At 44.7% G+C, this 15,175-nt stretch overlaps 1 protein-coding gene across 1 annotated transcript; it reads right to left on the bottom strand.

Annotated features, from left to right (window-relative positions):
• Positions 1 to 183: 183 nt before the first annotated feature.
• LOC133461180 (uncharacterized) lies at positions 184 to 4,516 on the bottom strand. Its single transcript, XM_061741981.1, has 2 exons — positions 4,365 to 4,516; positions 184 to 881 (listed from the first exon to the last, which is right to left on the bottom strand). Exons 1-2 carry the CDS (start codon positions 4,422 to 4,424, stop codon positions 363 to 365), a joined length of 579 nt encoding a protein of 192 aa, XP_061597965.1. The 5' UTR covers positions 4,425 to 4,516; the 3' UTR covers positions 184 to 362.
• Between the last annotated feature and the right edge of the window lie 10,659 nt (positions 4,517 to 15,175).

Raw genomic sequence — 15,175 nt, 5'->3', positions numbered from 1 at the left:
TCCGTCCAGAACTATGTTTGGAGAAAAATAAACACAGCAGAAACACCTCATACCCACAGTCAAGCACGGTGGCTTGGGAATGATGGTCTGGGGTTGTTTATCTACATCATAATGATGAAAAATAAAATAAAAAATAAGATGATCTAGTCAGAGTAAATACCAGTTTTATAGAAGATCACAAACTCAACTCGGTTACAATTTTATTTGTAATAAATGTAAAAAAAAAAAAAGCCTCAGTGGTTTGTATTATATTTAAGGGGAAAGTCTTCATTAAAGTGGACAGAGCTCAGTTGGCACGGCTGTTAAAGCCGGAAGACGGGGATCTCTTCTTGCCCTCCCTGTGGTGGGTCTCCAGGTCTGGACTAGACCAGAGGCCATTGTCTGTGGACCAGGATACTGATGAGCGATAACAGCAAGGGGCTGCAGCAGACTGATACGCAGGCGCCGCCCCCTCTTGGTGTGGTGACCTTGTGTGATACCAAGACGGAACCCGAGGTGGATGTCCACGTGGACCTCGAAGTGGTGGAAGCACTGCTGTTGCCATCCTTCCCAGCTGTAGAGGAACCGGCGGCGGTGAGAGGAGAGTCAGTGGTGACAGCGGAGGAGGAGGAGGAGGGGGGAGCAGAGGAAGTGGTGGAGGCAAGGGAGGTGGAGGAGGCAGGAGAAATGGAAGAGGCCAGGGAAGTGAGGGGGGGAGTTGCAGAGCTGCTGCTGGGACTGCTGGGGCTGCTGGGGCTGCTGGGAAATGTGACAGCTGAGGCCATGGGACTGGACATACTCTCTGTAGACTGGCTGGTTGCAGAAGCTCCAGTGACATTAGTGGTCATGTTGGTGAGGGTGGCATTTGTGCACGAATTGCATGGTGTCACGTGGTGTTGCCCCTAAAACACAGAAGACATGAAGACATTAAAACAACCAAAGTTAAAACTGACACGTTTCAGGACACCACTGCATAGCTGCAGTGGTGCAGGTTGAATGAACAGGACATCTGAGCTGGAATAACCAAAAACCTAAACAGAGATCTAAACAGATGACTATCCAAAGGGCTAACCAACCAAAGAACTAACCAGAGGACTAACCACTGAACTAACCAGAGAACTAAACAGATGACTATCCAAAGGGCTAACCAGCCAAAGAACTAACCAGAGGACTAACCACTGAACTAACCAGAGAACTAAACAGATTACTTTCCAAAGGGCTAACCAACCAAAGAACTAACCAGAGGACTAACCACTGAACTAACCAGAGAACTAAACAGATTACTTTCCAAAGGGCTAACCAACCAAAGAACCAACCAGAGGACTAAGCAGAGCTAAACAAATGACTATCCAAAGGGCTAACCAAGAAAATAACTTACCAGAGGACTAAACAGTGAACTAACCAGAGAACTAACCAGAGCAATAACCAGAGAACTAAACGGATGACCATCCAAAGGGCTAACCAACCAAAGAACCAACCAGAGGACTAACCAGTGAACTAACCAGAGCAATAACCAGAGAGCTAAACAGATGTCTATCCAAAGGGCTAACCAACCAAAGAACTTACCAGAGGACTAATCAGTGAACTAACCTGAGGATTAACCAACCAGAGAACTAAACAGATGATTAACCAACAAAGTACTAATCAGAGGACTAACCAGGAGATGAACTAGCTAGTCCTGGCATCAGCTGGAACAGCTATCCTGAAGCCTGGACTCTTGCTAATAGACCAGACGCTAGCTGTCAGTAAATTAGCTGGTGCTGCATGGATCCCCACCAGGACCAGGTTCTGACGGAGCTCCAGAGACCCCCAGACTGGACTTGACTGGTTATTGTTATTGCAGCAGCGCGTATTAATAAACCGACTGTTAGCCCATAGACAGTTGGGCTTGTATCATGTGATGTTAGGATCCCGACTTCTTGAAACAACTCACGCAAGTGATTTCTAATATTGCTCTTTTTATTCTATTTCCATGGTTTTATAGTTTTGCTGGAATACTGAGTATATTTTGAACTTTTCCTGTTCCACATCTTCTGATCTGCTTCAAACTACATCTCATACAGCAAATACAGCAGAAACATTTGGGCCGGTTTTGGCTCTTCTGGTTCAGTGACAGTACAAAGAAGTGTTACGTGGAGCAGACATGTTCCAAGGGTCCCGGACTAGACCACACTTGGGCTCTGGCATGAGCTGTATGAGCCAGATGTGACCCAGATGTCACAGTCTAGTTCTGACAGGTCCTACAGCAGATGTAGTTAGGGGCCAGGCGTGGCCCAAAGACCCAAAGCAAATTGAGAACTGCTCCATGACTGGTGGACATGTGGCCGAGTTTAGATACCCAAATGTGGGCCAATAACTCTTTAGGTATGGGGTGGGCTTGGCCCCAAAACTGCAAGAAAAATCCTTTCTTTCAGGGTTAAGTTTCAATTCAGGATAGCCAAAGTCAGACTTAGAGGCTGTAAAGACGACAGGTTTTTCAGTCAAATTTCCTTCCTGCAGTGTGTGTGTGTGTGTGTGTGTGTGTGTGTGTGTGTGTGTGTGTGTGTGTGTGTGTGTGTGTGTGTGTGTGTGTGTGTGTGTGTGTGTTTGTCATCCACAGCTCACACACTTATTACCACAGCAGCTACATGAACCGTGAACACTTTCGTTGTGCTTTGCATGTTTGTGTGTGTGTTGGGGGTGGTGGGTGGAGTCCACCTGACAGACGGGATTAGCTGGTGTTGGACACGCCTCCAGCACATCCAGACATATGTTAAATAAACCTGATTAGCATGATAAACATAGCTAGTTGAATAATTGTGAAAAGTTAAATAAATCTTAAAAGTTAAATCAAATATGTTTGGTGCTATAAAGCTGGCTAGTAAAATAAACCTGGTTATTTAAATAAACCTGGTTAGTTAAATACACCTGGTTAGTTAAATAAACCTGGTTAATTGAAATACACCTGGTTAGTTTAAATAAACATGGCAAGTTATAATAATCGGGTTAGCACAATTTGCCTTGCTAGTTAGATATTTATGTCTGGTAATAAGATTCTGCCCCAGTTAAATTATTTTTTTAGTTAAATAAACCTGGTTAGTTCAGTTTCTTAGAAGTGAACTGAGTTAGCATGATTGTTAAAAAAAAAACATCAATTTGATCAATTTACGAACGTGAAAAAAGAAGTTATTTCTGACTTTAGATTAAATTTTAAAGATAAACTAAAGTATCACATTTTTACTCAAAATTATTCTCGAAAATGCTGGTGTATAAATGACTGAATCCATCTATTGCAAGGGAAAGGACTTTCTAAACTCACAAATTTCAATTCAAATTTTTGACCTCATAACTAATTTTTTAAGAAAAATATCTGAAATTCAGGCTCTGAAAAAAACAAAATTCTGAATATATGACTTTAAAGAATCTAAATGATGGAATGTATTAGTTTGAAAGGGAAATACTTTATGAAAGATTTTTTTGTAAAGAGAATGTATCAGAAAAATCTCACAGAAATGTTCCTTAAAATCTTGCACATTACCAGTATATTAAAAAAAAGTAACTTTGGATTTAGACTTTAGAAGACAAATATCAGAAATGGTTTTTATGAACCTATAATTCCTGTTAAAACTTTAAGAACTGCGTATAAAATCTTTTGAATCCAAATACAAAAACATTCTTGTCGGTAGGTTTTTTTAAGGTTGAATTCAAATATAAAGTTGTCCTTAATCTGTAGATTAAGAGGTGGTTTTACTTCTCGTTTGACAGAAAGATTCTTGTTTAACAAAGAAGTTTGGTGGAAAATGAAACCTGTCATATCATTTATGTAGTGCCTAGAACAACAACGAGTTATCTGTAGAGAATAGGAACTAAAACAGTTTAAAGTGAAGTTTGAGTCTTTCACACCAGCACTGCTGAGTTCACACTGAGCTCATGTTATCCATCAAACAGTAGTTTGATTTAGTCTCCGACGTCCAGATTCTCCCCTGAGATCCTGGTTTTACCGCAACATTTAGGTTGAACCCCCGCATCCAGATTTTCCCCAGACATCCCGATTCAACTGCAACATCCAGGTTTAACCACAAAGTCTGGATTTAATCCCCGACATCCAGATTAAACCTCCAAGTGCTGGGTTTAACCCCCAACATTCAGGTTTTACCTCAACATCCAGATTTAACCACACACTTAAGGACTTAACCGCCAACAGTAGATTTAGAGAACTTTCTGTTTCATCTGCATTTGTTTGTTCTTCATGGAAATCCGTCCAGTCACCTTGAACTGATTTGAATCGCCCATCACTTAAGCAAAACGTCTAAAGCAACACGGCAGACACCGGATTTAAATCCAGAAATCACATCTGTGGGTCAAAGCTCCTCCGACTTCTCAGCTGTCCATCACATCTGTCTTACCTGAGTGTTTCTCAGTGACAGGACCCCCAGACAGACGCACAGCACCAACATCCTCTCCATGGTTGTCCTTTGCAGCTGTCTGCACCCGACACACACCTTTTATACCTGCTGGCTGTGCATGCAGCAGGTCTGATAACAGAGCGGGACACATGCCTCCTGCACAGCTGCAAGCGTAGCTCTGTAAAGGTCGACCTGACACCTTCTCACTCCGCCCCCACGTCACCATGACACCTGACCAGGACCACAACTCGAAACCCCACACAACATAAACAGACTGAAATTATTTATGAAAGTCATAAACACAGATTCTATTCACCATCAAGAATAAAACCCATGAAATCCACCGTGTGGTACATTCTCTTCTTCCTCTCCTCTCCTTCGAACAACATTGGAACTGAGGACACCAGCTGATGAAGTTTGACAAACTAAAACTAACATAACATTGCTTTGGGTTCTATTCTGACTCAGTTCAAAAGGTTTTAAACACATCATTACTCCTGAAGGGTTGATCATAGTGGATTTTTCTTTTTTTTTTAATGCTGTAGCTGATCGGAAATGAAACCAAGGAGAAATGTATCAATTTCAATCAGACAACTCACCTAGTGAAATTATGAAACACTTTAATTGTAAAACATACTTGGCTTTGGCATTTAGATTCTGTTGAAGCATTGTTTATCAGGCCCACATAGAAGTACAGGAGTGTAGCATTAACCTTTTGTACATCAAAAACCAAATGGAGTAATTGTAATGAACCATTAGACCATCAGAGGGTAAATAAAGGTGCAGTTGCTGCAGGGATTACTTGCTCTAGTTAACTCCAAGGTCGATTCAGTTTGTTATTGTACTCAAAGTTTTCAGAGTTCATGAGTCTGACTGGGTCTTTTCATGTATTAAAAGGTGATGCTGTAATTTTGAATTAATGAATGGGTTCTGAGTAATGGTCTAAATCTCTTTCTATTTTCCGCTGTTATTTTTTGATGTGTTAAATGTCCATTTACCTCTAATGCCGACCAACCAAGTGGACCACATCAGTTTTCACTTTTTGTGTGAGGGAAATGGGGTTGTGATCATTCATTATAATTAGGTAGATTGTAGTTTCACTAATATTTGGGGAAAGGGAATTACTAATGAGAAAGAAACCAATTCAGTAAAAAAAAAGGAATAATGTGGTTCATTCTTCCCTAAACATCTCCAAGTTTATCCTGGTACATGCATTCTTTAATATTGCACTTTCATTCTGGAAGTCTGAATTTGAGCGATGTAGTTTCAGATTAATGTTAGTGCTAAAATCTCTTGCAATAATAATAATGTCTATTGAATCTGTTAATGATGAAAAGAGATAAAAAGAAAAAAGGTAGAATCATCATTATTAGGACCTTAAATGCTGATGGAAGTGAATACATTGTGATTGACTGAAGCATTGATTATGGTTAATCTTTTCTCAGAGTCTGTCGTTGTTCTATGAACAAACCTTTTTTTCATTGATCAGTATTCTGACTCCTCTCTGGCTACTACTGTATGGGTTGATGAACAATGTGTTTGAATTGTTTAGGTTTAATATTTGGGTTTTTCTGTCTCTAATATGTGTGTCCACTAAGAGGTGTATGTCTGCCTTTAGTTTATTACATTGTTTTCCTGGGTTCTGAAGCTGCAAAGATTCCATAAGACCATTTTAAGCCAATTCATAGTAGGCTAATACTACGACGGAGTATTAGGGCCAAACTAAGACCAAAAAAAATTGTAAATTACGAGAATAAAGTCGTAATATTACGATAATAAAGTCGTAATATTATGAGAATAAAGTTGTAATATTACGAGAATAAACTCGTAATATTGCGAGAATAAAGTCGTAATTTATGAGAATTACAAGGAGTTTGTCATAAAGCAAGGGCATTCCCTTTATGATGCTTTATGATTGGATAAAAAAAACTTTACATCGTTATTTGTTTCCTGAAAGAACAGATTTTTTCCGCCATAGTTTGTTCCTTTGAGCTACTTTCCTCTGCTATTGATTGATTCTTTATGTTTATAATACTCTAATTTCACACCAATGGCTGATTTGTTGCTGCAACACCTGAGATGGTAGTTAAGCTAAAGCTAATGTTGGCTAAGATAAAGCTAAGCATAACAGAAGCTACAACGAGCGAAGCTGACTTTAAAATCCATATTCTGGGTGAATTTTAGCTAAACTAAAGCTATTAACAGCTACAATGAAGCTAACAATAGCTAATTACTGTCTGATAACCAATGATGGTGTGGTAAGACGCACTTAAGTGCTTATTTGTGAGTGCGCAGCCTTGACCAATGGCATGCGTCGCCAGCCTATTTAAGGGGAGGTGATGGCGAACCCGGAAAGAAAGCGCGACTCTTCGCCCCCGCCCACTGCGGGTTCCAGTCGGTTCCTGTCTCGTTCCTCATCCATCTGTGGCTTTGGCCGGCTCGTGTCAGAAGCGGATCTTGTGGCAAGAATTCATGCAACTGCACGTCCGTTGTTCAGCGTCCTTTCAGTCGGTCGCAGCTGCGCCTTCTGAGGATGATTGGCTCGCTGGGAGCGTCTGCAGCGCAGACGACTTGTGAAATGCAGCGAGCTGCTTTAGAATAAATTAAGAAGCCTTACATCGCCTGGTGTTGCTGGTTTTAGCCCCCACTGCCGTTCTTGCCAGCGTTCTTATCTACGGGAAAGAAACAGAGCCGTGGTCTGGCTGGACTGACGCGGCCGCTCACGTGAAGAGGCTGCAAGACCTTCGAGCATCCAAGACTTTTTGATACACTTAGTTTTTAGCAAGCGTGCGTGCGTGTGTGTGTGCGTGTGTGAGAGAGAGTGTGTGTTTGGAGCGTGGTGTGAGGGATATTCTTCTTTTGGGTTAATTTGTGTTCTTTTTGTTGCCCCTGCTTTAAAACCTATTGGCAGGAGGTCCATTTGTATAACTGCAGATAACCAATAGGTTTTTGGGCCGGGTTTATTGTGTTCTTTTTCTTTCCATACCTGTTATTTGTTTTGGGGCTCGAGAGCTTGTTGAATTCATTCATTCGCGTGGTTGGTAACCACATTGGTTAATTTCTTTATTTTTCTTTCTATTACTTTTGTGCTGTTTTGTATGTTGGTTCATCTCCTAATACCCTTTTTGGTTTCTTTGCTTTCCAGGTGCTGAGCGTCCACGGCGGGGTGGCAAGCCAATCCTTGGGTGATGGTGCTTTATTTTCCGTGTGTGTGAATTTCACGTATGCTTAGTTTTCCTTAGTTTGCTGTGCCTCTTGATTTTTATTATCCTACGTTTGCAGTTCTTGGTTTATTTAACTTACTTTTGGTTTATAGTTAGTGTGACACGTGTGTCTGCATGGTGTGAATCTCTGGACCATTGATCCATTCCTTTGGTAACCCCCCCTGCTGGTGGGCCTCAGCCCTATCATTAGCGAGGATCCCCTCATCCCTGCCCCAAAATACGGAGATGTGATTGTGTTATATATTGTTACATTTGTGATGGTTTTAAAAAGAATCCTGTTTTTTAGTCATTAAATAAAATAAGAATTTGTATTTTCACAACCGTTTTGTCTCTGGTGTATTGGTCATCCCAAGATCTCAGTGCGCCCTTAAACTGTATCGGGCCACATTTGGCGTTGTTGGCAGGATGACTTCTAAACACCAGTGACTATTGTTGTGAAAGTGGTTGGTTGTATGGTTTGTTGGGGGAAAGGAAAACTTTTTTTTTTCTCAGGCATTTTAACTAACCTTTTCTATTTTTGTGTGAGTGTTGGCAAGAACGGCAGTGAGCCCAGTGTGGAGGTTGGCAGTGTATTCCTCTGGCTGTGGACTGAAACCTTCTGGCAACACGGTAAGCTGAGTTTTGAGGTATGGAGGAAGAGACGAGGTTCGACAAGCGCTGGCGATACATTCTTTGCTTCTGGGTCCTTAGTGACCGAGAGGCTGGTATTTGTTCCCCGTGAAAATGTTCAACGTTTTCTGGGATGACGATAATTGACTCCATTGAAGAGGCAGATTTCTGCGAAAGGGCATGCCACCTCTCCACCAGGGAGCAGGCGGTGAGGTGGTAGCGTTTATGATCATGTTTTTTTTTTAACTTTATTTCTTGAAAAAAAAAGCGTCTGTTGATCGGACGACTTTTGGAAGTTAGCGCTGAGTGCTACACTTTTTCTTAAGGACAATTTGGTGAAGTTTATCTTCATGCAAAATAGAGTTGAAGCTGTCTACCAGCAGCTGCGTTATTTGGGCTCGGACTTTGTCCGAGTTCTTGGTTCTGTGACCTTCGTAAAGGGGGCTGCGTGTTCCAGTAACCTGGTGGCTGATCAGCCATCGCAGAACCCAGGGTGATTGTTTGCGAGTGCATCGGCGGGGCGCCGATTGAAAAAGCTGGGGGCAGATTGTGGTAAGACGCACTTAAGTGCTTATTTGTGAGTGCGCAGCCTTGACCAATGGCATGCGTCGCCAGCCTATTTAAGGGGAGGTGATGGCGAACCCGGAAAGAAAGCGCGACTCTTCGCCCCCGCCCACTGCGGGTTCCAGTCGGTTCCTGTCTCGTTCCTCATCCATCTGTGGCTTTGGCCGGCTCGTGTCAGAAGCGGATCTTGTGGCAAGAATTCATGCAACTGCACGTCCGTTGTTCAGCGTCCTTTCAGTCGGTCGCAGCTGCGCCTTCTGAGGATGATGGGCTCGCTGGCAGCGTCTGCAGCGCAGACGACTCGTGAAATGCAGCGAGCTGCTTTAGAATAAATTAAGAAGCCTTACATCGCCTGGTGTTGCTGGTTTTAGCCCCCACTGCCGTTCTTGCCAGCGTTCTTATCTACGGGAAAGAAACAGAGCCGTGGTCTGGCTGGACTGACGCGGCCGCTCACGTGAAGAGGCTGCAAGACCTTCGAGCATCCAAGACTTTTTGATACACTTAGTTTTTAGCAAGCGTGCGTGCGTGTGTGTGTGCGTGTGTGAGAGAGAGTGTGTGTTTGGAGCGTGGTGTGAGGGATATTCTTCTTTTGGGTTAATTTGTGTTCTTTTTGTTGCCCCTGCTTTAAAACCTATTGGCAGGAGGTCCATTTGTATAACTGCAGATAACCAATAGGTTTTTGGGCCGGGTTTATTGTGTTCTTTTTCTTTCCATACCTGTTATTTGTTTTGGGGCTCGAGAGCTTGTTGAATTCATTCATTCGCGTGGTTGGTAACCACATTGGTTAATTTCTTTATTTTTCTTTCTATTACTTTTGTGCTGTTTTGTATGTTGGTTCATCTCCTAATACCCTTTTTGGTTTCTTTGCTTTCCAGGTGCTGAGCGTCCACGGCAGGGTGGCAAGCCAATCCTTGGGTGATGGTGCTTTATTTTCCGTGTGTGTGAATTTCACGTATGCTTAGTTTTCCTTAGTTTGCTGTGCCTCTTGATTTTTATTATCCTACGTTTGCAGTTCTTGGTTTATTTAACTTACTTTTGGTTTATAGTTAGTGTGACACGTGTGTCTGCATGGTGTGAATCTCTGGACCATTGATCCATTCCTTTGGTAACCCCCCCTGCTGGTGGGCCTCAGCCCTATCATTAGCGAGGATCCCCTCATCCCTGCCCCAAAATACGGGGATGTGATTGTGTCATGTATTGTTACATTTGTGATGGTTTTAAAAAGAATCCTGTTTTTTAGTCATTAAATAAAATAAGAATTTGTATTTTCACAACCGTTTTGTCTCTGGTGTATTGGTCATCCCAAGATCTCAGTGCGCCCTTAAACTGTATCGGGCCACAATGGCAACCAGTGTTAGCTTTCATTCATTCTGATTAAATCTATCATTAACCTAACCACTGGAGAACGGAGATCAGTGGAGTTCCAGTCTAAACACAGTCTGCAGCCAGACATTCATGCTCACATCTGGATCCAAAACCTAGTGGTCAGTAGGGGAACCACAGGTCTAGGTCCAAAACTAAGGGTCAGTAGTGGAACCGCAGGTCTGGATCCAGAGCCCAGTGGTCAGTAGGGGAACTGCAACTATCTTCACTTCCTGGACTGAACCAGACTAGCACACTGAATGTCGGTCCTTGGTTTTACTTCAGTTTCTTCAGCTTCATATTGAACAGGTCACATGTCTGCTGGTGGCACTAGCAGACATGTTTTTCAGGTGATCTGAACTCATTGCTCTCCCTGTCATTTTCAGCATTCAACACAAGAAACAAAAGAAACCCTGCGGTGGATTCCTACCAACTTTTCTCTTTGTTGTTCGTTACCTCTTCATGTTTAACTTTACAGCAGCAAGTAAACAGCGGAAGACTCACTTGATAAAGTTATCTAAAGCAGGAATGTAGCTACAGAGGTACTGCAGGACGGCTCTGAAAAGCCAAGTCTTCACCAACCACTGCATTCTTCAGTGTGGTAGGTCTTGATTAAATAAAAACCCCACGTTGGCATGTTGGAACCTCTGATTTCCTGAGCTGAAACTGGACCTTTATCATCTAATACCAGTTCTGTGATAACTGTGATATTTTCCAGCCACAAATCCGAAACACTGTTTGATATGGAAAAACAAAATCTAACAAAATAACATTTACTCAGACTTCTATTTCTTCACCGATTGTATAGAAATAGAAATAGAAATAGAAAGCCTTTATTATCATTATACTGGTACAATGAGATTAGGCAGCAGCTCCGTAAAAGTGCACACATGCAAAGACTATGTAAACAAAGACTGTAAACAACAAAATGAGAAACAGGAAACATAAATATATATACACTATAAAAATGAGTGAATGAGAGAATAATAATGCACATGAATGGGTGGAAGAATATTGCACGTAGATGAGTAAAGAATATTGCACATAATGGATAAAGAGTATTGCACATAATGGATGAAGAATATTGCACAGTATGAGCTTATTGGTTTAGAAAGTTCACAGCTTTGGGGAAGAAGCTGTCCAAGTCTGTTTGTTCGGGTTCGTATGGACCTGAAGCGCCTTCCAGAGGGCAACAGGTCGAAGAAGTGGAAACCGGGGTGGGTGTTGTCCTTTAAGATGTTCCTTGCCCTGCTGAGACAGCAGGAGCTGTAGATGTCAGACAGGGAGGGCAGAGAGGGTAGAGGGCAGCCGATGATCTTCCGTGCTGTGTTTGCCACCCTCTGCAGCCTCTTCCTGTCTGCTTCTGTGCAGCTGGAGTGCCACACTGTCACAGCATAGGTCAGCAGGCCCTCGATGGTGGAGCGGTAGAAGGCCACAAGCAGCTGTGTGTTCAAGTTCTCCTTCCTGAGCACCCTCAGGAAGTGCAGCCGCTGCTGAGCCTTCTTGACCAGTACAGTGGTGTTGACAGGCCAGGAGAGGTCTGCAGTGATGTGGACGCCCAGGACTGCACTTGCTCCACACATTCACCGTTGATGTACAGGGGGGAGGGGAGGCTCTGTTCCGCCTGAAATCCAGGATGAGTTCCTTGGTTTTGGTGATGCTCAGTGCCAGGTTGTCTAGTGCGCACCACTCACCAAGTTTAAGGACCTCATCTCTGTAGGCCGTCTCGTTTCCCCCTGTGATCAGCCCCACCACCGTTGTGTCATCAGCAAACTTGACAATTATGTTCTCTGGGTGGGCGGGGCTGCAGTCCGATGTATAGAGGGAGTACAGTAGTGGGCTCAGCACACAGCCCTGAGGAGAGCCAGTACTGAGAGTGCGGGAGGAGGAGAGGTGAGGACCGAGCTTCACGCGCTGGGGTCGGTTCACCAAAAAGTCCTTAATCCAGGAGCAGGTGGATGGTGGGAGCCCCAGGGTGGATAGTTTGTGGATTAGAATGTCCGGTATTATTGTATTAAAGCCTGAGCCGAAGTCGACGAAATGCATCCTGACGTAGCTCCCCTGTTTCTCCAGGTGACTCAGCGCGAAGTGGAGTGCGATGGTTAGCGCGTCTTCCGTTGATCTGTTTGCCCGGTATGCAAAATGGTGTGAGTCCAGGGTGGGGGGGAGACAGGCTTTGATGTGCTTTAAGACCAGTTTCTCAAAGCACTTGGTGATGACTGGGGTGAGTGCTACAGGGCGGAAGTCGTTGAGAGTTGCAGTGGGTGACTTTTTGGGGATCGGGATGATTGTGGTTGATTTCAGGCAGGGTGGGATGAAAGCTTGGGCAAGAGACAGGTTGAAAATGACTGTGAAGAGTTAGCTGGTTGGCACATGCCCTGAGCACCTTCACAGGTACTCCATCTGGACCTGTTTGGTGATCCAACTCTGAGGTGCAGATGTTCATAAACCTGGTGGCTGACGAGAGAATTAAAAAAGGGATGTAGACGGGCTGTTTTCTTCTCAGCCGCTCGCGGCTCCAGTTGATTTTCTCATCAGCGCGACACGAACAAAGGTGTTGCGCAATCGAGTACGTCACAGCAGCTTCACCCCAACCCGCCCACTTCTCACCTGGCTGTGGAAAAACAAACGAGACCAAAGCGGGTGGAGCCGGGACGAGGCGTGACGAGCCGTCCCGAGCCGAGCCGCGCTGAGTAGGTACTAGTGGAAAAGCGCCATTTGTGGGCTTTGTTTGACGACTGAGGGGGGTGTATGCGGGGGTGAGGAGCAGGGAGAGGTGATCTGACCGGCCCAGGTGGGGGAGGGGTACGGCTCTGTATGCATGTTTGATGTTGGAATAAACATGATCCAGAGTGTTCCCCCTCTTGTTGGGCATCTTACATGCTGGTGAAATTTCGGCAAAACAGTCTTTAAATTTGCCTTATTAAAGTCCCCTGCGATAATGTGGGCGCCATGGGGGTGGGCACGCTGGTGTTTATTGATGACGCTAAGCAGCAGAGACAGAGCCGTGTTTACATTTGCGTCCGGTGGTATGTATACCGCAGTGATGACAACAACAGCAAGCTCTCTCGGTAGAAAAAAGGGTCTGCATCTCACCGACATGAACTCCAGGTCCGGAGAACAGTGGCTGTCCAGAATAGTGCTGTTGTTACACCAACCTTCATGGACGTAGATGCAGAGCCCCCCTTCTCTGGTCTTCCCAGAGTCACTGTTCCTGTCCCATCTGTGTAGCGTGCGGCCGGTTAGCTGCACCGCGGCATCGGGGCTTTGTGTGTGAAGCCAAGTCTCCGTGATAAAAAGCACACAACAATCATGAACATAGCGATTTTCAGCCAGCTGTAGTTCCAAATCGTCCGTTTTGTGTACCATGGATCTGGCGTTTGTGAGATAGAGGCTCGGCAGCGGAGGTTTAAGTGGCTGGTTCCTTAGTTTGGCCAGTAGCCCTGCCCGGCAGCCCCGCTTCTGCTTGTTCTCGCGCCGCCATCTGCTTCGCCTGACAGACCCGATAACAATCCACGGAGATCCCGCTGGTCTCGCTATCTCGTCCGGGATGTTGTGAGTGCGTTTAAAGTCGCTGGAGATGGTCAATTTCTGTCGGAAACCGATGTCCAGTAAATCCAGACGACTGTAGTGTATGAAAATGAAAGTGCAACACACAAAAAGTATTAAAAAAAAGCACAAATAGGGTCTATGGTATGAACCCTTGCCTGACCCATTCCTGGCCGGGCTTAATGAGAGAAGGCCTGGCCACCAGACTCTTTAGACTGGTCTGTTTCCAAGGTGACAACCTGGTGAACCACTAGTCCATCATAGCCTCCTTAGAATTTCCCTGATGCAAATCTGACTGATTCCTCCTAAGAATGGCCTGTCCCCTAGGACCAGTTTTGTTTAGGACTACTAAGAGCATTAACCCCCAACAATATTGCTCTTTAGATCACTTGGGAACATACATCACAATGTCAAGGTGGTGATCCATAGAGGAGCTAGTTAATTCACAGTGGGTAAATGGTGGAATAGCCTTTATGGGTTTAGTGTGTCATCGGGGGTCCGTTTCACAAAGCAGGTTTAGTGAAAACTCTGAGTCTGTTAACCCTGAAATGAGGGAAACTCTGAGTTTTCCGTTTCACAAAGGTAACTCAAACCGGAGAAAGAGGGGTAACTCTAGCCTGTTTCACAAAGAGAGGTAACTTAAGCTCTCGGCCAGTTACCGTAGTAACAGACTCTCTATTGCCACTTTTGCACTAGTATCGGTTGAGCCCGGCTCCGCTCGGCGCGGTACGGCACGGTTCCACCCGTGTGTTTTCGCATTGCCAGGGGAGAAGCGGGCAGGTTTGGGTGAAGCTGCTGTGACGTACTCGATTGCGCAACCGCTTTGTTCATGTCGCGCTGATGAGAAATCAGCTGGAGCCGGGAGCGGCTGAGAGTAAAACAGCCCGTCTACATCCCTTTTTAAATTTTTTCTCCTCAGCCACCAGGTTTATGAACATCTGCACCTCAGAGTTGGATCACCAAACAGACGTTTTGCGCTTTATAATAAAATCGCTGCGAGCCGCGAGTCGCCTCGCTCTGACTCCCGCTTCCTGATTCAAACGTCTGACGGCCCCGCCCCCCGACCAATCAGAGGCGCGGAGGGTGGTGACGGCCCCGCCCCCCGACCAATCTGTGGCGAGGAGGGTGGTGACGTCAGAAATAGTCCCTTCTCAGCTCGCAAAGAACCTGGCTGAAATGGTTACAGAAAAAAGTATCGACTTGGAGCGGCTTTACCCGTCTCAGCCCTAGTGCGAAAGCGCAAAATGGGGCCATAGCGGGTAGAACCGGGGAGAAGTGAGACTAATGCAAAAGCGCCATATGAATGAACCTGGAGTTTCTCTGCGTCTCTGCCCTCTTTCAGAGACACACGCACATTTGATTTCCTCATTCATTCAGTCAGCAGGCGAGTTTTGGCGAAGTTCTGCCGTCTGTCATTAAAAACAGAGTCAGAATATATATTAGAAGTCCATTGTCACGAACATGGCGTGTCCTTTTGATGAAGACCCAATTGATGAGGTGCAG

Source organism: Cololabis saira, chromosome 15 (assembly GCF_033807715.1).
Source record: "Cololabis saira isolate AMF1-May2022 chromosome 15, fColSai1.1, whole genome shotgun sequence".
NCBI lineage: Eukaryota > Metazoa > Chordata > Actinopteri > Beloniformes > Belonidae > Cololabis > Cololabis saira.
Note: the sequence above shows the minus strand (reverse complement) of the source record. Positions and strands in the feature narration are given on the sequence as shown.